Consider the following 25,506-nt stretch of genomic DNA (forward strand, 5'->3'; position numbering starts at 1 on the left):
TATCAGTCTATATTTTACAACAGAAAACATACATTTGCAGAAAATATGAATGGATAACAGTAGGATTTGACTGATGAGGGTTTTTGAAGGGCAATACTGAGAAGTTTGGATTGAAGCCAGTGGATGATATTTTGTGCTGATATTCAGTATCTTTAAATCATTTTCATGCCAAAAAATTCCTAAAAATGAAAAATTCTGTGTTTCCCCCAGACTTTTATTCTTATCAGGGTGGAAAAGTCTCTGAATTAGCATTTAGACCATCATGGGACACTAGAACCACAGATTTATAAATAATATACAATATATTCATGTTTACTTGTGTAGAATCCAGTCAAAATGTCTCATTAGAATCAGTTCAGGTTAAGGTCTTCCCACACGTTCTTAATAAAAGGCCAATATCGGTATCAGTATATCGGTCTGACCCTAGATGAGACAACGATCCTCATTCACATTCAAGGTCAGGAGAAACGTAGCGTTGCTTTTAGATGTGTTTCATACTGTAGTGACACTGTACGACCTAGGTGAAGTTATCACACCCGGACCGACCGCTCCACTTTCAACATCCTTATATCCTCAAAGTCACTAAATTTAGCCTTTCTCCTGCGGGGCGAGTTTCAGACAGAACTGTGCGGTCTGAAAGTGCGGCACTTCAAAGGGAGATAACGCCTTTCCTGTTCAGCAGCATTTTTAGCTTTAGCCTTTTGTGATGCCGCCTGCTGCAGCGACCTGTCACACGGCTTGAGTGCACAACGCGGGGGATTGACACTGTGGAGGGGGCAAGTGGCTGCATCGGAGAAGAGGGAGGAGACAGAGAGAGAGTGTGTGTGTGTGTGTGTGTTTCCTTATTCGATGGATATTGTAGTATTGAGGTGTACCACTGTTTTGCGATACCTGCCTTCAGATCTCATTAAGTCAGTCTCTCTCTCGCTCTCTCTCTCTCTCTCTCCCCCTCTCTCTGTTTTTCACTATCTCTCTCTCTCTGGGGACAGACTAGAAGACTTAAAATCCTAGCAAAATTTTGAAAAAGCATTGCATCACATACATAATTTTTGGTCTCTCAGTTATAAAAAAAGCTCACAGTATCACACACTTAGCTGAGGTTATCTTGCTGACTCCTGATAGGTCACTGATATCAGGACCTCAGATCTCCAGCCAACAGACTCGGCTCGCTCCACCTCACCTCGCTGTAAACTTCGCTCTCAGTGGCTACTGATGGTCTCTGCTCTTGGAGTGAATCTAAATCTGTGAATACATCTGTGATCCCAACACACTACGGGGACTTGGTCACGGCCCTGCACGTCAGATCAGATCAGGGTCAATATTTGATTGATTGTTTGATACTGATCGGGATTTCCCCTGCCGCTGTCAGGATGGAAGAATCTAGTGTAAATCTGCCTGATAATCCTGTAGTGTGCCCCCAGCCTTAGTCTCTTCGCTAGTCTTTTTCCTCTGCAGACGTAGAAATGAGGATATTAGCATTCAGCGCAGGGTCAACTCAGGGGCCGCTGGTCCATCATAACAATCAGGGGAATGGAGAGGCGACGGCAAGCTGGGAGGGTCAAAGGTCACAGAGAGAGAGGGAGGATGGATGTGGTGTGATGTGTGAGAAGATGAAGTGCAAGAATTAGAACGTTTGACATGTTACTAAGTAGATAGATGTGATTTAGTCTACTTGGGAGAAATAATGGTTTCATTTGGTGGAAATTTTGTACATTTTGAAATGTAAATGCATGGTCAATAGACTCAAAATCATATATAACTTTAATAATATTCTCTAGTGAGTGTTTGTTTTTAACTTTCATGCCAGTAATCATTTGGTGAGAATAGGCGTTTTTAGGTGGAGGATGGGTAGAACAAGGCACTAGCTCATTTGTCACAACAGCAACAAACGTGGGACATAATAAACAACATAAAGCAAAAATGAATACAGAAATCAGAAATAATCGTGTGTGAAGCTGTACCATCATCTTCTTGGTTGTTCACCTACCAATCCCCACTAACTGTCTTCTATTATTTTGCTTCTTTTCACAGTCAATGCCTGGATGATGAGAGGGTTGTCAGGTGAGCAGAACCATCCATTCATCTATCTTTCATCATCTATCTATCAATCATCATCCATCCGTTCATAAGATAAAATAAGATGAAACTTTAATGATGAAAGAAAAACAGAACAGAAATAAGAATGTAGTAGCAAATGAGGGAACGCAACTGACATTTCTTACGTGTGAAGAACATATGAATTAGAAATGCATGAAGGAAAATATGAAAAGAAATATTGATAGCATTATGAAGGTGTGCCAAATAAAAGAACATACTGAGGAAAAGAAAAAAAAGAATGAAAATGTGTGAAAAAATACGAAAAAATGAAATACATGCACTATGAAATAAGTGAGAAATTCTACAAATACCAAGAGAAATGCAATATATACAACTGAGAAAGAAGATGGGAATATGTGTAAAAATACAGTATACTAAATATAAATGCTTTGTGCTCTTCTTCCTGCCTCCTCAGCCACAGACAGTCTGAGCGTGGAGCCCACTCTGCCCCGGCCCAAGGCGGCCATGTGCAACGAGTCCCACCTGCAGTGGGAGATGGAGGTCTGTTGTGAGGTCTTCAAGCGGGACATGGCCCACATAGATCCACAGTACTGGTGTAACCTCACGCACTTCATGAGGTACGATCAAGCCCAAATTAATGGAATCACATTTAATAAAAACATCCCATATCGCTCTGTCAGTCGTCCACCTCCGATATGATGGCGGTTCCAGTATTATTAATATTGTTATGATTATTTTTATATCAGATGTTTGACCAGAGGAATCATTCCAGTGTGCTGTGGGAGGATTTTACTCAACAGTCTGTAAATCCAGCCTCACTCTGCCTTAAGGAGCTGCTAACCCACCTAAAACTATTTCATTAGAATGGCTTTCAATGGAGTTTTAGTGTCCCATGATGGTCTAAATCCTGTTTCAGAGGCTTTTCCATCTTAACAAGAATAAAACTCTAGGGGGAAACACTGATTACTTGGAATTTTTGGAGCATTAAAATGTATTTTCTGACAGAAGAAGAAATATCAGCACAGAATGTTGGCTATTGGCAGCTTCAATCCAATATCAATACCGATACCTGCTTCCAAAAAGCCATATTTGTCGAACCCTCATCCCTAAACATCACAGTCACAACAGCCTTTACACACCTACGTACACACATTCACACACATTTCACTTGTAATTGCATTCATCAGGGATTAATCCCTGTCTATCCTGTTTATTCCCAACATGGATTATTAGCGGTGACAGACACTTACTGCAGATCAGTCAGCAGGCTTCAGAGACGCTCCACGGGAATTACTGCACCAATTCACTTATGACTTCAAACAGGCTCCGGTGTACTTTTCTGTGTGACAGGTTTCTAATCATCTGGACTCATGTGAACAGTCTGGAGTCTGAAGCTGTGCTAGGGTAGACTCTTATGTAAAAATACACCCGTCTTATCAGCCTGAAGCACAAAGTGGTGAGTTTACTGACGTCACCTTACATGATTAAGTCCCCTAAATTTCAAAGAGTTGCCTCGGCGCAATTTGAAGCCGCCAAAACGGCGAAAATGCCAAGTGCGGCTTTAATTTGACAGGGATGGAATAACAAATATACTCTCAAAAAGAATGCAGCTGTTGTCACCTTCTGTGGGAATCACAGAGGCTGGAAAGTACTGCAAGACAACTTGACATTTGAGAGTTTAAAAGCCACCCACGTTTTTAAGCTCATTTTATCTCTCCTGTTTTGTCGAGTGCCGTCGTCTCCCTGCCTCTGCGCTCTCTGTTTGTGATTGTATTTAGGGACCGGTCAATCCCAATAGATCTAGTGTTGATCTAGTGTGTTGTTTTCATTCTAGACCCAGAAAGAGAGCGAGATCAGCTATGACTCCTGGTTCCTTGCACAATAACACACACACGGGAGGCTAAAATCAAGGCAAAAATAATCCGAAAATTCAAAACATCCACTGAGTCATTCGTTTTACATGTAAGATTCAAACATTCCGGGAAAAGAGACCCCCCCCCCTGCTTCATCTCACCTCCCTTTGTTTCTTCCTCTTCTGTCCTCCTCTTTCTCCATTTTTTCTTTTTAACCTTTACTTTTTCAGGGAAAGCAACACCCTGTTTCAGTTCCACGCATTCCCATCTGGGAGCTGTAAAGTTAAAATCACAGTCTTCCACTGGAGTTGAAGAGGTGCTGTGTGTATTTCGGCAGGGGTACGAGTGTTGTCAAGAAAATCATTGGGGGTTAACTGCCTTTCCCCCACCTGGAGCTTCCCAGAATTCCCAGTCTAAGGATTTGAACTGGCAACCCTCACTTTCCCCTCTCTTTTCTCTGTTGTGCTCTTGGCAACCAGAAGGGTATCGTGACTCTTGGTAATGGTGTGTGTGTGTGTGTGTGTGTGTGTGTGAGCTCTGCATGCATGCACCCATATATATATAAATTAGATGAATGATTCCGCATTCGGGTGTTGTGTGTACGATGCTTGATTTACATGACACTGTGTGGGAAACATGCACATTCTCATCAGCAGCTCGCTTGGGGGGCTGGAAGAGGCTGATAAGAAGGAGGGAGAGAGAGAGAGAGAAAGAGAGAGAGAGAGGAACCAGAACGGAGCGAGAAGGATCGGGCTTAGACAGCGAGGGGCCCCCGTGTTTAAACAAGCAGTGACCCCTGCAGAGCTTCCTCTGTTTGACAAATGAGCCGTGCCTCTCCGCAGTGATAGCCGCCGGCCGAACACTCAGCAAACACGACTGTTATTGTTTCAAACGAGCCGATACGAGCTCGGAAAGGAACGGACCGACTGGGAAGAGGCAGCGTGCGTCCGCGTGTGCATGTATGAACCTCAGACAACCATTAATCTCTAATAGCATATTGATTTTTGGCCCTAAGTGACTTACAACTAACTGGAAGGGCAGCCGGAGTGAATGCAGCGTGGTCCTTAGCCCATCCGGCCCTTTATGATGAATATTAACTATGTGGAGTTACTGTCAGTCGCTGCCTACACCAGATGCTGCTCTAATGTCATCAGAGCCTTTTCCAGCAGCGGCTAATGACAACTAAACAGCCATTTAGAAAAGCAATCCGCATTTAGTGCCTGGCTTATTTAGTTCATCCAACTAGGAGGAGGTTGTTATCAGAGTGTTACTCAACCAGCCATGGAGGGACAGATGGCAAGAGGACAGTGAGAGGTTAAAATCACTCGAGGACTGTGATAAAATAACATGATAGAATGATGCTCTTCTTTCCGGGCTTTGGAGAGGATACACTCCTTTAATCCTATGTGTGTATGTGTGTATGTGCCAGGAGTAGACTGATATATTGGCTTGTATTGGCCTTTTATTTAATATCAGATATCGTTCCACCTCTGATATGATGGAGGTTCCTCCCTGACAACAACTACATTAAGAGTCTGGAAAACCTGATTTCCTTTTATTTATTCATTTAATTTGTCAGTCGTTTTCAGTAAATTAAAAGAATTTCATTAGTTAATTATTCATTTCAGTGGAGAGTTTTAGTGTCCCATGATGGTCTTAATGCTGTTTCAGAGGCTTTTCCACTCTGACAACAATAAAAATCAGGGGAAAACATTGAATACTTGAAATTAGATGTTGAATATTGGCACAAGATATTCAATATCTAATTAAATATCAGCATCGGACTTCAAAAACCAAGGGACCCTACTGTGTATGTGCATGCATATGCATCTCTGCATGTGGGTGTGTATATGTGTGCATGTTTGTGTGTGTTGTCATAAATATGTTCACATGGTTTATACATATATATATATTTTTTAGTGCCGAATTCTTCCTTCCTCTCCTTCCCTCTCATCTTTCCACTATCAGGTGCTGAAAAACTTTTCGAGTGTTAAACCTCTGGGCGAATTGACCGCTGAGCCAGCTTTTAGAGTTTCAGTGGGGAAATAAACTTAAAACATTTTCAGGTTTTTTTTTGTACCCTCCCAGTTCCAGTCTATTACCATGCATGGGAGACAGTTTGAAGGCCTGTTTGCTTCTGTGTTTTACATCAGGGAAACGACTTCAAAGGCCTTTTATTCTCTGTGGTCCTGCATGTTGCATATTGATCACTTCTGCTGCAAAGCCTCTTTCCTCTCTGTTATTCACACCCATCTCCCTCATGCTCTCTGCTTCTCTCTAATTCTCTGTCTGACCCGTTTGATTCCCACTCCAGTCACTTTATCCCCTGACATTGATGTAGTGGTAAATCATGTTTATTTTTCCTTCAAAGGCCCTATCCTCATTTTACTCACTGGTACTATGAAATTAGGGTCTTCAAGATTTAAACTAAGTTTAAGTGTGTTTTCCCTCCACTTGTCCCTTGCCTCTAAATTCACAAAATCCAAATTAATATGAATTACAAGCTGATATACTGTAACAACTCAATTTATGATTCTGTTTTTCTTTTCTTTACGTGAACTTTATACTTCTGCTGATTTACCAGGAAGCTTTTCCCAACAACACACCTCTCTTATCACTGGGATCTTGTGCCTTTCGGACCCATGTGGACACTACATCTATCTATACTGACAGCCGGGCTCATTTGATTTGCGGCGCTTTAAGTGAAGGTCTTTCGAGACAATGGCTACGGCTTGACGTCAAAGCCTAACCTACACATACTGTACAGGGGGCAACGGAGCGAGACAGCCAAATACATTACGGCCTCTCTTTCCTGGTCGCTGTTTTCTATTAGCGGCGCGGTGAAGATGTACTGCAGTTTTACATAATGTGTTATCCACAGCGAGGCAGTGAGTCAGGGTGTGAGTGATTGGTGGATTGTCGATGCTAATGTGTATGTGTGCATGAGGCCTTTTTCTCTACAGCAAACACGACTATATTGTAGCTCCGCACCACACTGCAGTAAAGTTCAGTCCATTGAACAACAGCATTATAGTGCGCTTTACAGGCAATAGAGCATTATGGTTCCGTTGCGATTGCCTGTGCACTTAAGCAAAATGTCACAGTCCATAGCTTTAGGTCAAAGTGATGTAAATGAGATATTTCCTCCAAAGGTTTGGAGCCAGTGAGAGTATATGTGTGCTGATGTGGAGAAAATACAACTGTTCTGTTACTCCATTCACTGTCTTGCTGCATTGACGGTTATGCATACAAATGACTTGTGCATGTCATGAGAAAAGAGGCCGGACTCAGAGGAGTGAGGATTTAGGATGGAGAAAGTGGGATTAGGGGTGGTTGGATGGTCGTTTGTCATTTTGAATACAGCGTTAGTCGAAGCAGAGCTCTAAGCCTGAGAAGCTCAACACATACGGAACTTGTAATAAAGTCTACTGAAACAGAATCCATAGAGATGCCAAAAGGGAATAAAAAGGCAGTACATCCCGCAAATAGGAGTCAAAATGATGGATTACTTATAGGTCTTACTTATATGCTCTGATAGAGGCTTACTATCTGAAATATGTTAGTGTTTTGCGATGGTTGCAGTACAGTGTAAATAATATATAATTTTGACTCTTAATTTTGGGATGTGCTGCCTTTATGGGGAACCGTCCACCTTCACTATGATATGCATTTTATTTTATTACATAATTATTGTATAATTCACTCGTCAATACTACACTGGTTGTCTATGGGAAGCCCTTAACCTGAATTCCACACAATGAATATGTGCATTATTATTCTAATTATTAGTTTATTATTATTACTAGTAGTATCCTAGGTTTCAATGCAGTTTTAGTGTCCCATGATGGACTAAATGCTGTTTCAGAGGCTTTTCCACCCTGACAAGAATAAAATTCTGGAGAAAACACTTTTTGGGAATGTTTTGGGCATGGAAATGGTCAAATTCAAAGATACTGAACCTTGGCACAAAATATTTGCCATCGGCAGCTTCAGTCCAGAAATATCAGCACATATCGGTTGAAATGTAATTGTAAATGTAAATTGAAAATTGTCTGACACTGAAACATAACTAAAATGCAAGCAAGCGCGACAGTCAGAAAAGTAACCAAAATGTCCTTCAAGTGCAGCTCTTCTGAAGTAGGAGTCAATTTGGTTGGTCTCTAACCTTTTCCTCTTCCTCTTCCTCTCCCTCTCCTCTGTCTCCCCAGTGAGTATCACCTCTTCACCCAGTGCACAGAGACCAAGTCCCAGAGCGTCAACTGCTACTGGCCCAACCCGCTGGTAGAGAGCTACATCATCCGCATACACAAGCACTTCTTCTCCAACTGCACCATAGAGCGGGTGGTGTGGGTGGACCCGCCGGACGACACGCTCACCATCCTCATCCTCATCCCCGTCTTCCTCACCCTGGCCATGATCGCCCTGGTGGTCTGGTGCAGCAAGAGAAGTGACATCCTGGCTTAGGAGGAAGAGGAGGAGGAGGAGGAAGAGTGGGAGGATGGGAGGGGATGGAGAAGGATAGTGTTAAAGGTCTTCAACCTCTCCACTAAAAGAATACACTGCTTCTAGATCTGAATCTTTAAGGAATACACCAAGTTTTTGGGAGATTGGCCCGCTGGTCAACTTACCTGTTAAGTAATGAGAACATAGACACCAAAATGATCCATGTGTCTCCGGTAGATCATGCTAACACTTAATTAGTTGGGCACTAGCGTTACCTCAAAGAAACAAGACTTACCTTTTATAAAAAGCTGTCAGTGGTTTTTATCATATGAGTTCATTAGTGGTATATAATTAACTGAATATAGCTGATGTAGCCAGGTTTATTTTTGAACTATTTCAGGTGAGCAACCACATATTCATCCTGTGCACAGTGATTTTTAGCTGCACACAGTCTCCCATCAACCACGATCTTCACTTCCTATGGAAACAGGGAAAGTAGTCCCTGCTAGTTCAAAATAGTATGTTAATTTTATATGTTCTGTGTAAATTTGACCAATCTCCTACACCGAACTTCTAGACTTAGCTGCATATAATTAGAGATTGCTTACCATTTAGCTTTAGAGCTGCTACAAGTTCTAATTTTCTCACTTTGGAGATAATGCTAGTGGCCTGCTATCAACATAGTGTATGCTAAAGTGTTAGCATGGAGCACCAGAGCCAATGATCTACTGGGGACCCATAGATGATTTTGGTGTCTATATGTTCTGATCGCTTAAAGGGTAAGTTGACCAACGAGACAATCTCCCAAAAACTTGGTGTATTCCTTTAAGCTCATGGATCTGGACCATGGACGTTGGAGTCAAGTCAGTACTGTATAGTTGCGGAAGGCCAAAGTATCCACCAAGCATCACAGACAGTTAATGAACTCTTGACTGGGGAGAAATAAGACTTCTAGAGGACTGCTTTGCCAGCATATACTGTCCACCATTTGCTGAATGCTTTCTAATGATACTGTATGATGGCTTGGAAGGACCAAAAAAAAAAACAGAAGAAGCCAAAATTGGAGTTGAAAGAGATGGTATTCATTCTACAATTGAATTGTCTTATCCTATTAACCTATCACTGGGTTACTGAATGGACTATTTCCACTGGAAAGGATGTACTGTATATGTAACCCAAAAACACCAAAGGCAACACTGAGATCAAGATATTTTGGGACTTGAATTTCTTGTGTGACTTACTGAGCCCCAAGGGACTGTTTTCTAACAGCGTAACTTATCAGACACTGTTTAATAAAATATTGTGTATTTACTCACAAAGAGGGATTCTCAATGGAAAGAAACTATGAACTTGGGGACATTGAGACCTGATAATGTACAGTTATCTTCTCTACCAGTGCCATCTACTGTATCTGCATTGCCTCTCCAGTTTCACAATTCCTGGAGGGGAAAGGCTTGATTTAATGTATTTAGCACTTCATCGGTCTTCGCACCGAAATCCTCACCAGCCGCAAGGCGAACTAAATCAAGCACTGCTTATTTTTTTTTTCCCAAAGCTTTTAAAATCATTTTGAAGGAGTGTGTTTGTCAGCTTAAACTGTCACTCGCTGTGCTTTCACCCGTACACTGTGTGTCTCCGTTGAATTATTGTCTATGGAATGAGCTCCTCAGCAAAAAATACCTTGATTAAATCTCAAGTCTCCCTCAAAGTCATCTGTGGCAAGTTCCTCATTATGTGAACAAACGCAAGAACAAAGAAAACAAACGATTTATAACACACTTTTGAGATTTATCTTACTGTAACTCGTCTAAATAGATTGTCATGCTTGTGGATGTTTTGCAACCCTTTTCCCTTCTAGTCCTTTGATCCAAAGTCAGTGAAAACCTCTGCCCGCCTACACTGCTTTTCACTTCACATATAGATTTTGAAATGTCTTCCTTTGATTTTATCACAAACCATCCTTACTTAACACTTTCATATATTATGAAAACCAGTGAAATACATTACATTCAAGTCAGTTGGCCTCAACTTCTTTGAATTCCTCTTTAAAGGTGTTATATGTAGCATTTTAACATCTATAAATCATTACTACATTCATTCTGAGACATTAGTATAATTATTGTAAACAAACCAGACCATCATTGAGAAGACTTGCAGCCTCTAGCGGCCTCTACACTGCATTTTACATTGTGAGCCACCGGGTCGGATTTGGCGGGAAATCTGCTGGATTGCTTTACGGCACAAAACAGGAAGAGGGCGCTGTTCTTCCAGAGCAAACGGAGCTAAAGCTTTCAGAGTTTCTGGCAACGGCAGATGGTGGAAGGAGTGAAAGATCACTTCCAACATGTTTATCCTCTTCGGTGAAGACAAAGACACCAGGGAGGGGGAGGGGAGACAGGGAGCAATGGTTTATGGGAAATGTGGCTTTAATTTTGAGAATCGCTAGCACTAACAGTACTACTGAAGTGAGATAGATGGAGCCAGTCGTCTCCCCCATGGTCTCATTTGTTTTCTGTAATTATACCAAGGTATCACAATTAATTTGATAATTATGTATTGATGTTTAAAATGCTACACACCGCACCTTTAAGTTTCATGGCTAAAGCATCCTTCATCAATCTTGTCTTTCTTCCACATGAGTAGCGTTGCTCCTGTTTAACCTACCCAGAAGCCCCGGTGCTTCTGCCCAGTGGGACGGCCCTGAACCGCATCAAACACCCCCCTCTGATTCAAAATCCTTTCAAAATGTCATTTAAAACGAACCCTCAGATGTTTTACATTCTTACAAGTGTCACGCTTCACTGCAGGGCGTGCGTGTTTTCCTTCCCAGGGAACACGTTTGTACCTTTTGAAGTATTCCAAAAGCTGTCCCACCCACCTGAGCGATCCCAGGCTGCAAATAAAGCCTGCCCGCTGACTGTTTTGTTGCTGTGGTGAAAGCTCATCAGGGATTCTGTTGCAGCTACTGGTGATAAAATTTCTCGTTTTAATTCCTGTGATTTGTCATCAGGGAAGTGTGTGTGTGTCTGTGTGTGTGAAGATTCATCACTGTCGGAAGGAAATGCCGTCATTAACAGCTTACACTGGCAGATCCAGAGGGGACCGTGTAAATTTTGCCATTTGAAGATCTGGTCGTTGAATTATTTACTGTTCTTACTATTTATGGTTACAATTAAATGACCTAGAATTATAATATTTATGGTTGCAATTAAATGACCTAGAATTATAATTCCTGCCCCAGATTGCTATTTCTCACAGCATTAGCACTGTAGTATCAACTTCCCCACTAAAATGGAGACAAACGATGAAGGAAAAAAATGCCAGAATTTGTCAGGAGAACATTCAGGACCAAGGTTCCCTCTAAGCTAATAGTTTGGTGACCTATGACTAATAATTTATCACACTGACCAAATAATAATATCTTGTCAGTCATAAGTCATTGCTCCACTTTGTCCACAGAAATGTAGTCTATTTATATAAGCTGGTTTGGAAATTTTTGGTGACAAATGATATTAGATGCAGAGACTTTTCCATAGCTTAGGGTTTAGCGAATTGACACGCCTTTCCAAAAATACTCTATATACCCTATATATGAGTGCAAACTAAGCAGGTAATACATAGTCTACTTGGTTCATTAGTTCACTTCTAAATATTTGCAGACTTTGCAGACTAAACAAATTGAAAATATAATGCAGGAATGCCCAATACTGCTGACAAATCTTTTATCTATCTTGCCTGCGGTGCACCACAGAAGCATCAAATTAAGATTTTCTCAACTTTCATAGCCCATAAAACTCAAAATATAACTGGTTTGACTTCCATGTGAACACATAAACAAACTTTTTACAGCCTCAAAACACATTTAAACTCACAATGATGATGCTGAATGGCCCGTTTCATATTTATTATCATATATTTCTTATGTTTGTTTATCTTTAAAGTATCTATTTAGCTACAGCAAAACACATTGAAGCACAAAATGTGTTTTGCCACAGGGCTTCATGAGGTATGATTTCTGGGTATGACTTCAACTTTATCAACTTTATCTACATTAAAATCATAATATGTCTCTCTTATTCTGTTTTCCTCTATTCTATATCTTGTGTCTGCTTTTCCCTTGTTTCCTAGATGATGTAGAAAATCCAGAGTAGACATTATAGTTTTGCTTTATTCTAGAGAAAATCACAATAGAGAACATCTTCCTTTGGGAAAAGCTCTTTGGGAACTTCACCACATTCTTCAGTCAAAACACATCAGTGTATCGAGACAAGTGAGTGTGTGTGTTTGTGAGTGTGTGAGGACTCGGACACCACGCTTCCTCGAAGACAACGATACTATCTCGGCCCTGCACAAAACAGCAGAACGGCCGAAGCTACGTCAGACTTGCGGTCTGTCTGTGTAAACCAAACAATAACCAAACCAAAAAATGAAACAATACAAAGTAAACCGAGCCGTGCAGCTTTCTATCTGATTGTTGCATCATGTAAATAAACTGAGAGTCAAACAATACAGTCAGCGCTGTCAGTGGATGACGGTGAATAATGTTGACACTGCCGTCGACGCTCAGTCTGAGCTTCCAGCGCGGAACAAAGCTGCGAACTAGAAACTCTCAAGCCGCAAAACAATAAGAATATCACTGCCGACTCCACCTAAACAAACAAACGGCGAGATATCGGGGATTATTTATTCCAGTAGAAACTGTCCAGGAAATGGCAGGAGAGTTTTTGTTTTTTTTTGGGGGGGGGGGGAGCATAACAACAGGGTTTTGGGGACACAAACAGAGAAAGACAATAGTTCATTCCGAGGTAAAGGGGGAGACTCTCGAGGATGGCTTCTCACAGCGCCCTCGCGGTCTCCGAGGCAGGAAGGATATAAGCGCTTTTTCCCAGAGTTGACAGAAGAATACAGGGAAGTGGGTTGACCGAGTGGTTTCGACCAAAAGCGGCGCAGGATGTGCGAGAGTGCCATGCTTCCACACAGGGCCGCCGTGTTGTGACGGGTCAGCCCATGGCAAGGCTTCAGGAGAGCCTGCACAAAGCACTTGATTTGGGTTTTTGAAGGCCGATACCAATCTCAAAATTGGAAGATTGAAGCTGATGTCTTTAAATTTTCCATTCCATTTTCATGCACAATAAATTACAAGTATTCAGAGTTTCCCCCACATTTGTATTCTTGTCAGGGTGGAAAAGCCTCTGAAACAGCATTTAGATCATCATGGGACACTAAAACTCTCCATTGAAACCCATTCTAATGAAATTCTTCTAGGTGGGTTAGCAGCTCCTTCAGGCAGAGTGAGGCAGGTTTCACTGCAGGTTTTACAGACAGTTGGGTAAAATCCTCCCACACCACACTGGAATGATTTCTGTGGTGAGAAATCTGATATAAAAAAATATTAAATAAAAAGAATATCATCGCATCGCAGGTGGGTGACAATGACTGTCCAATATCCGGTATTCAATAGAAGGCTAATATCAGTCTGATACATCGACAAACAGATGTATGGTTTTAACCAGTATCACTCACACATAGACTGACACCCAAAAGCACGCGCGCGCACACACACATGCACACACCAAGGATATGCTTTTTCAGTTTTTTGTTGGGATTTCAGGTATTTTCCAATCTTAACATGCATGTGTCATTTTCAATACATCTGTGTGTCTACTTTAGGACATTTTCGTTTCTTCAACACAATACATGTTAATAACACATATTGATACAACATACAGTACAGTATGTTAATATTGACAGGGATGTAGTAGAGGGTAAACCCAGCTAAACTCAGATTACCAGCCTCTAGAGTATACGGTTTGCCCACCTGTATAGGCTGATGTAAATATTTATAATATAAATCCATAGTATACATCATAGTAAGTAGTATCAAACTGATGTAAGACATACTGTAAGAGGATAGGGACTTTTAAGGGAAAAACGAATTAATGAATTCTGCTCTGTATAATTGATTCTTGTTGGTGGTTTATTGGTGGTCATAGTTTACCCTCCTTTTGATTTATCACTAAATCACAAGTTATTAATAATTATATTAGGTTGAAAAGTAACACAAAAGTGTGTTGTCCTAAACTAGACTAGATAGTTTTTTTTAGTGTGCACAAATTCCCATTCAGTTGTATTGGAGGCTACTGTTTCCCCACTTTCCTCCCAGTGTTTCCTGCTCTGTTGTCCTGATCACAACCCTGACACACACACACACACACACACACACACACACATACAGAAATGGTGGTTCTATTTTTTGATCTAATGTACACAGTGTGACCTATTACTGCAAGGGTCAAGTGACATGTTTTTGTCCTCTAATTAATGACCAACATTGTTGTGCATGTATGTGTGTGTGTGTGTGTGTGTGCGTGTGTGTGAAGAGGCCCAAGAGTGGGCGGCAGAACTCTCAGAGAGCTTCTTCTTCTTCTTCTCAGACCCCGCTACCACATATTAACACACACACACACACACACACACACACACACTCTTTCCCCTTTCCCACAGTAAGAAGCTCTGCTGCACATGACCCAAACAGGACGTCCTCCCAATCGTTCACCCTCTGCAGTTCCCACTCTCCTCCTCCTCCTCCTCCTCCCCTCTGCAATCCATCTGCCCCCCCCCCCCTCATTTTGTGCTATACAGTAAAAACATTACGTATTGCCCCTTTAAACCATTTCCCGACACAAACCCGCTGCTCCAACCTTTCTTTTTAATTCTTTTTCCTTGTTATCCGATGTGATTCTTCCTCGTCACTTAGTGTTGACATTTCCCCTCCTCTCTCATCCTCTTTTATTGTTTCACCTCTTTTTTCACCTCTGTATTTTCTCCTCCTCCTCCCTTCTCCTTTAGCCCAGCGCTCCCTTTGCCCTCCTGTCTCCGGCTCCCCCATCCCTGGCTGGATCACCGCACAGCTGGAGTGTGTCAGCGGGTGAAAAGGACCTACCACACACTCTCTCACGCACACGCACACACACACACAGTTGAGTTGGAACAGACTGGTCGTTCCACAAAGTCATAACCACATTCATTTAAGCCTTGAAATAAGCACAGATTTTTTTGCAATGTGTGTGTGTGTGTGTGTGTGTGTCTCTGTGTGTCCAAATCCCCAGACTAAGGTCAGCGGCTGGACTTTAGTCCAACTTTTGCAACATATTGCATCATGTTTCCAATAACATCTGTATTAGTATGGTAAGGCTGCTTCCAATTAACCTTTTCTCACTACTTTAAGTACTTTAATTAAAGACTATTAACTCTGCATTAACTATGCATGTACTATGACTTTTAGCAACAATGTTTCTGCCGCTCCCAGGTTATTTATTTATTATCCTCACAGAAAAGATGTTAGGAGTAATCAAGTTAATATTGTAACTTACAGTAGCGTCCTTACTCTGCTATAACCTCTTTCATCAAAAATTAATTGGTTCAGTTTGAAAATAATGATATGATTAATTCCTTTACTGCAAAATGAAATTGTAATTTCTATATGAAGAAGGGAGACGGTTTTGCCTGTGAGCTCTTGTTCCTTGAGATAAAAAAAAAAACTAGAAATCTACATCCCATTTGTACTGTGCAAATTCTGCATGCATGTAGATAGATACTAAATTCCATGTGTAAAAACTTATGTGAGATGAAACTTGATTTCCATCTTCAAACTGGGTCATTGCTGCAGCAAAGAATAGGATCCAGATAGGAGAACAACAAAGACAACATGCTGAAGATAAAGATACAGCGTCATGCAGAGCTCCTATTGGTTTGAGAGAAATCTGATGTTGACTATTGACAGATTTACAGCTTAACAGATGTTTGCAGTTTGCACATCTATGAATTTATTTATGTAGTGTGTGCAAATGTGCATCGTTGGCTGTTCACATTAGATATGCAAGTATACATCAGACATGCAAGTATGCATTGTTAGCTATTCAGTATCATATTACCTGCTAGATTTTACATCTGTATGTCAAATCTAAATGCAGAGGCATCAATTCACTAAACCCCTAAGCTATGGCAAAGTCCCTGCATCTAATATCATTTGCAACCAAAACTTCCAAAAGCTGCTTATATACATACAGTGAATTTCTGGGGACAAAGTGGAGCATTGGCTGATGACTGACAAGATATTATTCAAGATATTATTATGTGATCAGTGTGATATAATGTGATTTTGATGTAGCTCAGCAAGCTATCAGTTTAGAGGGAACATTGGTCCTGAATGCTCCACTGATTTGTTTTTAGATTTGGCTTCCAAATAGATTTCTGGTGATTTTTGCTTGATCTTCGCTCTCCATTATAATGATAAAAACGACAGGATCAAATTCAGACTCATTTAGGTGAACGGATGGCAAGTGCTAGGCCTATAACCCAACTGACGCTCAAGGATTATGTAAATAAGCTTGTGGATGATGTCAAAATTTGTCAGTAGGAAGTTTTTACTGCATTTCATGGAGAGGCGTAAGAGCATCTCCAAGGTATTTTGTAACCTCAGAAGTCGGTTTCACTTTTCCGGTGACGTGGTCGTGCCTTGTTGTATTTTGGGTGTTGCATCCTGCTGCTGCGAGTACAAAAGCATGTTTCAAAAGGAGGCTTTTTCTAAAACCAGAGTTCCCCCCAGCTCCATCTTCCTGTTTACACCCATTCTCACACTTGTACTCACATGCTCTCTCACACACACACACACACACACACACACACACACGCATAAACAGCCTCACTGTGAAACACTCACATACATACGCTTATATATGCACAATCATAGATGCACATTCTTCGCATGCACGTTCACATGTACATCCACACACACACACACACACACACATATATTATATACTGTATATTAAACTAGCTGCACTACACTGACTCCACTGTATAATTGTCCATGGTCCAACCAGCCTAACTGATTGTCATGGTGTGTGTGACGCAGCATGGATTGTCACATCTTACTGTATTGCCGACTGTGTGACACCTCCCACAATGCACCACTACACCAGTTTAATTGTTTCTAAACAGGATATCCTGTGACATCACCCGCTCCCGTACTTCCCGTTGCGCCGAACTTTATTATTTACAGCCGGGCCGAGAATGAAACCACCCTGGTACCACTCTGGTATATCAGTAAGTCACTAAATGAGTCATCGGTCCGTATCACACCCTTACAGTTCTGTAGACACGGGTGAGTAATGCTCGCCTGGCTCCAGGAGAGACGGGATCAGACGAGGCGAGGGGCGGATGAGTCACGGTGAACCCAACAAAACATAATCCCGTCGCTCCATGAAAAGGCTGCAGCACGCAGCTGAGAGAGGGGTTTTAATGGGAAAACTCAACCTGGAGAAGTTGAGTTCAGTATTTATTGTAATCCCAGGGAGGATGACGGGCTCGTTGCAGGTAAAGACAGAAGGTCGAATGAGGATGAAAACACCGGAGAGTCTTTGTAACGTTTCTCCTAATGTTCTCTCTCTTTTTATCCTTCTGTGGAACTTATGTGATTCATCAGATTGTTTTGCCACAAAAGGAAAGATGGAGTTAGAGGCAGTGACAATTTGGTAGTTCAAATTTTCCATATTAATGCAACGCACCGCAGGTGAAAAGGAAGCAAAAATCCTTTCATCCTATTAGAAAGGCATTTTATATGCTGAATGTGGACACAAATACACTTTGTATTATGATATATTTGGTTAGGAACATATTTGAGTACGACTTTAACATACGGTGCTGAAAGAACAGGGTAGCTGTCGGATATTGCAGTTTCCAGTTTATCCAGTCCTTACAGTAGCCTACCTATCCAGTCCTTACATGACATTAATGACTTTTATGAGAAGAATCCATGTGGCTCTTTTTCAAAATGTCTTCACTGGGAAATTATCCAAATGTCCTGTAAGGACCGGGTAGCAGTTGATAATTATAAGGTCGGTACTGATAATAAAAGAAACTGAATGATACCTCCTGGGAGATGTAACTGTAACTACTGTCTAACTCCGACTAATGCTCACTAACCACCAGGTAACTTCTGCAAGTTCTACTGACGGTAGGGGAGAACCGGGTCGATTGTAGCAGCGGTACGGTTGTAGCACGGACCCTTATGCGTGTTACACAAGAGCTAGGAACTTGAAACTTGGTGAGCAGATGCTAATCACTGTCAAGGGATTCCCTGCAGAAAATCAACACTCTGCGCTTTGTTTTTGCGGAGTTATGGTCAAAAACGTGATTTTCACGTTGGAAAGTAAAATATTGAAAACAGAAGTGTTTTTCGGTTTTTGTCAGAGTTTGTTTATTTAATGCTGCAAACTTCTGTCATCTGTTAGACCTGTCGGGAGACTAAACATCAGCGATTGTTTCATGTACCATGTTGGCTTAACTTTTCTGTTCTCCTAGCTTAAATACAGGGATGAGACCGGAGGGACGAAAGTAGCACAGCCTTAACTATGCATTTCTTTGGTGTTACGCTGGCTGGATCTGCCTGGGATTAACGTGAGGAAGACAGACTGAGGTCTGATCAGTGAGGTGAGGTGATGAGAGCCTGCAGGCGATCTGGCATGAGACACAGTCTTATAACCTTAACCCGGTAAACGCAGGTCCCCGTTAATGTAGCTGTCAGCTGTCACTGAAAAATGACAGCGGATATATAGATTAGGTACATATTCTGAAAAGAAGGGAGTGTAGACCATGGTGTAGACTAGACATTACAATCAAAACATGACAAGAAATTGATATTTTGAAACATTTGTTAAAATATTGCAGTAAAATAGTTAGACGCAAGGTTGAATTTGATATATTTGTAACAGATAACGTAATAAATTGTATTAAATAATCTAAACATTTGTTTGGATGATCAATTGGTGAACTAATGATAAGTATATGCCATAAAAATGTGTTAGTTAACTGTTTTGTGGTCCGTTTTGACCGGTGCTACATTCGTCCCCTGCCTGTGCTACTTTCGTCCCGACAGTGAGGGGCAAAAGTAGCACTGCGCAGCTTCTGCTTTTCGGTCTGATGACGTTTGATGTATTGATCCGTGGGACAAAATTATTGTTTATATTGGTAGGGCACATGTGAAGGTTGTCCACATTAAAATATTGTAACTCTAGGTGATGCAATATTTTTGTAATGAGGAAAAAACAAAAAAGTGCTACAATCGCCCCGGATCTCCCCTACTCGCATTCGTCTTGCAATATCCGACAGTTACCCTGTTCTTTCAGCACCGTATGTTAAAGTCGTACCCATGTTTGTTTAAATGAACCTTTTTTTTCATAAATATGTTTAAATATATGATTTACATATGGAAATCTAACTGCAGAAAATGGACGGACAGGCAGTCGAGGCTAGCAGCATTGGTAGCCCGCTATCTAGCTAACCCGCTAACGTTAGCTAACACAGGTTACCTGCGGCGGGTAGTCGAGTGCAGCTGGCTAGTTAGCATATTAGCCTAGCCAAAGTGCTTACATTGAAAACGATTTAACCTGACTGATATGCTAGCGGCACACGCTAGGCTGCTGTTACTGTCTTTTTACACCATCATAAGCAATGTTACTGCCAAATTTCATTTCAAAAAGTTACAGTCATTGAAAGTCAAATTAGCCATTTTTACTAGGGTGAGAACTGTTTACTGGTGAGCTGACGGCACACTAGCGACACTGGCTGCTACACCTGCTTTGATAATATAATACTTCCATAGCTGTTTGGTTGTAGTCTGAGCATCATTTCAGATACTTCACTACGCCAGAGGCAGAAACAAAATGAGGAAATAGGGGAAATCCCAGATTTATTTCAGCATAATACCATCAAAAAGGGAAACAGTGCACTTGCATTCAAATAGCAAGCTCTTATTTGAACATAAATAACTCAGACTCCCTCTCACTGGACTGAAAAAGTAGCGACAATACAGAATATTAAGGGGGATTTGACTGCTTTTAAGCTTTTGATTCTGGGATGTAATGGGAGATCCTGCATTAGCTTTAATCAATAAAACAGCGCCTTCACACCAATTTAGAGAGTCTGATTTATGTGTGTGTGTGTGTGTATCAGTGTCATTATAAGTTGTAATCAACACAGCAGCCCTTTTCTCTTTCAGTTAGTATCCTTATAGAGGCTGGAAGAGCTTCTCAGGGTCAGTCTGTCTGCTATGCATACAATGTGTTACATACACACACACACACACCTACACACACACACACACACATGCACACAGCGGTGTTATAGCCCCCTGGGTAAAGTGTATGTGATGAGAGCGATGTGGCGTGAATCCACAGGAGAGCAGGTACTGTAGGTCAGCTGGAGGTGTGTGCTTGTATGTAATGAGCAAAACACACACACACACACACACACACATGCATACATACACACACACAGAATGGAATGCCCCCAAGAGTACTGTATCATTCATATGCCAGTAAACCCTGTTTTTCCACAGAAACCTCTTCAAGAGAATCTACCTCTAGAGCTGCCAAGTTCACCTACCAACACCAGGGAAAAGAATTACACGAATTTCAATTGTGCGTAAAAGGGGGTGGATTGTGCAGCAGCGGAAGATGAATCAGTCCCTCCAGGAATTTGCAACACTGCAACCGCAATAATTAATGCTAAGTCAACCAATTCCCACAGTATTTGTGTGAACAGTTCTGCAAAATGACCGCAATGTTGGTCAATCACGGCATTTGTTCACATAAAACAGTTCGACAACCTACAAGAAGAAAGTTGACTCACTTTCATTATTCATTCACATTCAAAGTCCGCCTCAAACATAGACACTTTTTAAATAGAGTTTTATAATCATGAAACATATTCAAAAGGATTTGAATAGCAAATGAAACAGAACAACAGAATATAGGAGGAAATAGAACACATATAGTAAAAACATGGGCATGACTGCTACAGTATGTGGAAGTAAGACAGGCTGGAAACGTATTGTATTAATTACATTTGTTGTTTCAATTCATTTAAGCATTTAAGCAGGATGAGGCCAAGTCCATCATCCTACTGTATATTTTAGGCCGTCATGCTTATTGTTATTGGGATGTGTGTTGTGGTTACAGTAGCTGAATGCTTCTCCCTCTCTGTGGGGTTTCGGGGACAGATGATGGTAGGAGTTCAAATTTCTTTGTAAAACAGGATATTCTCAGGCTGATTTCACACGTTTGGTAGAGTCAGTAATTCTATGGAAAACAGCTTGAAGTGCAACAACAGATTGTGTGCAGGACTTGCCCACACAACAGCGTGGGCTGGAGAAATAAGACTATGGTGATACATTTTAATGTGCATAAAACCACAGTACAAAGTTGTCTATTTTACAGAAATGGAAATAGAAGTGATGTTAAAGTGGCATTGGGATTACATTTAACAAATGAACCATTTAAGATTGGGCTATAACTTCAATTAAATGACATTAAAAGGTAACTGTTCTATGGATATAAAAGGACAGATGATGACAGCCAGTCATTAACTCAACTTGGAGATATTTTGACTCATCTTGATGACATTTTGCCTACCAACAACACATTGCAAGGAACTGAGCATGTACAGCCTCCTCTGGTGCACAGTTTCTTCATACAGAAAAGAACAGGCCATGAAGGACAAATCCTTATTGGAAATGCATTGACTACAGCAAAGGCTGCCCTGGCCACATCACCCGCACTAATGGACCGACCGCCAAGGTGACCTAGGATGAAACGGCTTACAAATTAAACATTAGGCCTATATGTGACTGTTGTACACTGTTTAAGTACCTATCCCATTGGAACGGACTGGTTTGGGTCATGTGCAGGACACCTGGCAGTATGTGCTATTGCATATAAAAGGTACAGCAGAGATGTGGAGGAATTGACTAAAGTGAAATGCAAAGTCCATTACAAATTAAATGTCTTGTTGAGCTTGCAGCCAGTTCACTGGTATGAACAGCAGAGTACAGGAGAGTTGCCACTATTGAGACGTTTGGTTCCAGAAGCACTTTTGACGTAGATTCTCCAGCCACCAGACTAGGGATTAGAATTTTAGCGATAGCCGCCATATTACACAGCAGAGAACCACGGGAGTCTCCGAGATCAGAAAACGATACTCAAGGTTGCTGTAAGTATCCTCGGTTACAAATGTTTCAATCTTGTTACTGAGAAATCCTGTTTTTTCTGTAGCTTCAGTGTTTCAAATGGCACCAAACACTACAATATCCATGACCCTGAGAGGCTGTTACTATGGTGATAGTACAACAACGTAGTGGGTGTCAACGGCGATTTGGTAGGTGTGTCAAGCACATAGGCATTTATAGAACGTATGCATGTTTTTCGTAGAATGTAAACAAACCTTCAATATAGCGTCTTGCTGTAGAGATGACAGATGTAGTGCATGTGCACCAGTGAGCTAACCAGCAGTCCTTTGATACCTGCTTTGATAAGATATTAGTCTTACCATCATGTGTAGTCTTGCCGAAATCATGAGCTTTTTTAAAGACAAAAAAAGTGCGTTAGAAGGGGGGAGGACCACTTTAGATCTGGGCATGTGGAGCAGTGCTGTTTAAGTGAAGATCTGCTTCTTGATCTTCACAGGTCTGTACTGTCACCTCTGGGTCCATTACAGAAACATCATGTGAATGTTCCCATGTTGCGGACAAGTGCAGCCATGCAGTCACACTAGCCATGTGGGCCAGCCGCAACATTGGCCTCACAGATGTGGAATGCAAGTGGAAAAAGCCCTGACCTGGACCCTCGGCTTCTTCTAACCCTAACCCTAACCCTGTACAGGAGCTCTATCCACCAGCTCTATCCACCCTTGAAGCGAAGACTCAACCCTGAAGAACACCCGTCTTTCATAGACCAGTTCTAAGGGAAGTTCAACGGCTTTGTCTGACTTCACTCACCTGAGCCTGGGGTTCGGCCAGACCCTCTACAACACCTGTCAGTTGACTGCCTCCTGGCAACCCATCAAGATGTTGGCGGCTTCCTTACTCTTATGAAGGTTTCCGAAGACCAAGAGGTGGCAGTGCAGACAGGAACCGTGGGACCTGCTGGCAGATGTTGAGGAAGGGAACACTGATGGCCAGCAAGTTTTTTTTTGCGGTTGAAACGTCACCCATTCCCTCATCACCAGGGTCCTCGGGCAGCATGTCTTGGATGGGGCGCAGGCTGTGGAGTGGAGTGCCGCCAATGAACGTGATGGTGTCATGGGTCATTCCAAGAGGCTATAGGGATGGAGGTCAGAACTTCCTGGGTGCCTCTCCTAATGGCTTGGTGGGTTCCAGTGACCTCATCAAGGTGAGGTGCTCCTTCTGGGAGAGGGACCTCACATTCAGGAGGCTGTCTGCAACCCTGCATTCTGCCTTCAGGAGGAGGGTGGGGCAAACAGTCTCAAAAACATCCATCCCTACTGGCAGCAGGTCCTGGGACAGCTCCATGTGGCAGAGAAGAGGCACTTTGTCGTCTGGACTACCAAGCAGACCATCATCATCCCCATCTCCCATGATGCATCTTGGAAGCCAAACCTGTTTGTGTTGTGAGTCCTTTTATAAACAACACATGCTCCCACAGGCTTTTTCATCTCATCAGTTATTGTTGACAGCTCTGGGTAACTGGCCAGGGACCGTTTTTCTGTTTGTAGCAATTCTTGTAAAAAGGCATTTTGCTCCCTGAGGCATCTAATCAGCTATTGACAGCCCTGAGCTTCTTTTGTGTCATTTGTTCAGTCATATTTGTGGGAGGCTAGGGATCAGTGTTCTCGTCATGCCTCCTGTCAGTACCTGGGAACAGGGAAGCTATTGATCCAAAACAGTGCAGAATTTTTAAATGCAGTATCAGTGTATATAAAAACATGTCTTGGAGATAGAATACTTAAACCTCAAACTTAAATAACACTATTAATACAATATGAAGTAAAGGAAAAAGGATCATTATTTTTGAAGAATTTATTTGTTGTATGTTGATCTGAAATGCTCCATCCTGCTGATATCATCCTGAAAAACAGTAAAAGGAGAAAGCGTTATGTAGTTAGACAGATCATGTAGAACATGTTCTATATTGCTTTTGCTATTGCATTCATTAAAGGAAACAAACAAGCAAGATCTTAAAATGGAGTAATGACTTTTTGTTAAGTATCAGTGGTAAGTGCATAACAGAATGATCAAATGGAACATTGATGGCTGATGACTCAATTTCTCAGAAGACAGGATGTAAACTGAAAGCATATCAAGACATTCATACTCGATGCATGTTGGGAGGCAGCCATCGGAGTGAAAGGAGCTCGTCTCAGACAGAGAGAGGGGCATTCAGTCATGGCTGAGATTTATAGCAATGTTTGCTTTTTACCAAGTATATGGGCTGAAATGATTAAAAATGGCATCATTAAAACGTTTGAGTAGAGCAGGACTGAATCAGTTGGAGTACTTGTCAGGCACAATGAGCACATGAGGAGGATGAATGCCTTTAACAATTTATTGCAGGAGTTGAAGTTGATATAATTTTATTGGTTCTTGCTATAACTTGATTGGTTTCTATAAATAAAAAGGGTAAAAACAGTACAGTATTTCTACTAGTAATCATCACAGGCCTAGTATTTACAAGATAAACTCAATCTGTAAAATCCAACACTCATAGCCTACTAAATCATTATATTTACCAAAATAAAGGATAACTGAGTTTTAGGAATTGTAGTTGTACTGTATATTACATAATAAAGAATAACAAAGACTGCTATATTAAGCAACCAAAAACATGGGAATTCAAGCATTGACTTTTACCTAATATGCATAAAAAAAGGAACAATAAAGTTACATTTGTCACACAGTCAACATAACCTTGACCAAACAAAGAGCAGCCCCGGTGTACCGCTGCCAAAACAGCAGAGAGCCGCCATTCATTTAAAGACTGCCCATCAATCAGAGGCTCCGTGAGAATTAACCATTCGTGGGGCAAGGGCAGCATTTTCAACAGTCATAATACCTGTTAAAATCTAATAATACCATATCACTGAAAAGGGGCAAATAGGCAGGGGCTCCAGCACCTGCAGCACTATGGCTACAAGTTCTCATTTTCTCATTTTTGAGGCAAAGCAAGTCGCCTACTATCACTCAACATAGTGTATGCTAAAGAGTTAGCATGGAGCCAAATATCTACCGGGGACACATGGATGATTTTGGTGTCTATGTTTTTGTCACTTAACGGGTAAGTTGACCAACAGGACA

The 25,506-nt window shown here is 41.5% G+C and overlaps 1 protein-coding gene across 1 annotated transcript in view; it reads left to right on the top strand.

Moving 5' to 3' along the window:
* LOC139918778 (receptor activity-modifying protein 3) overlaps window positions 1–8,973 on the top strand; it is a 29,560-nt gene extending 20,587 nt beyond the window's left edge. The window contains exons 2-4 of the mRNA XM_071908250.2: window positions 2,032–2,061; window positions 2,513–2,675; window positions 8,120–8,973. Coding sequence (XP_071764351.1) covers window positions 2,032–2,061; window positions 2,513–2,675; window positions 8,120–8,375 — 449 coding nt within the window. The 3' untranslated portion in view covers window positions 8,376–8,973. The remainder of the gene's footprint in view (window positions 1–2,031; window positions 2,062–2,512; window positions 2,676–8,119) is intronic.
* The last annotated feature ends 16,533 nt before the right edge of the window (window positions 8,974–25,506 follow it).

Source organism: Centroberyx gerrardi, chromosome 22 (assembly GCF_048128805.1).
Source record: "Centroberyx gerrardi isolate f3 chromosome 22, fCenGer3.hap1.cur.20231027, whole genome shotgun sequence".
Taxonomy (NCBI): domain Eukaryota; kingdom Metazoa; phylum Chordata; class Actinopteri; order Beryciformes; family Berycidae; genus Centroberyx; species Centroberyx gerrardi.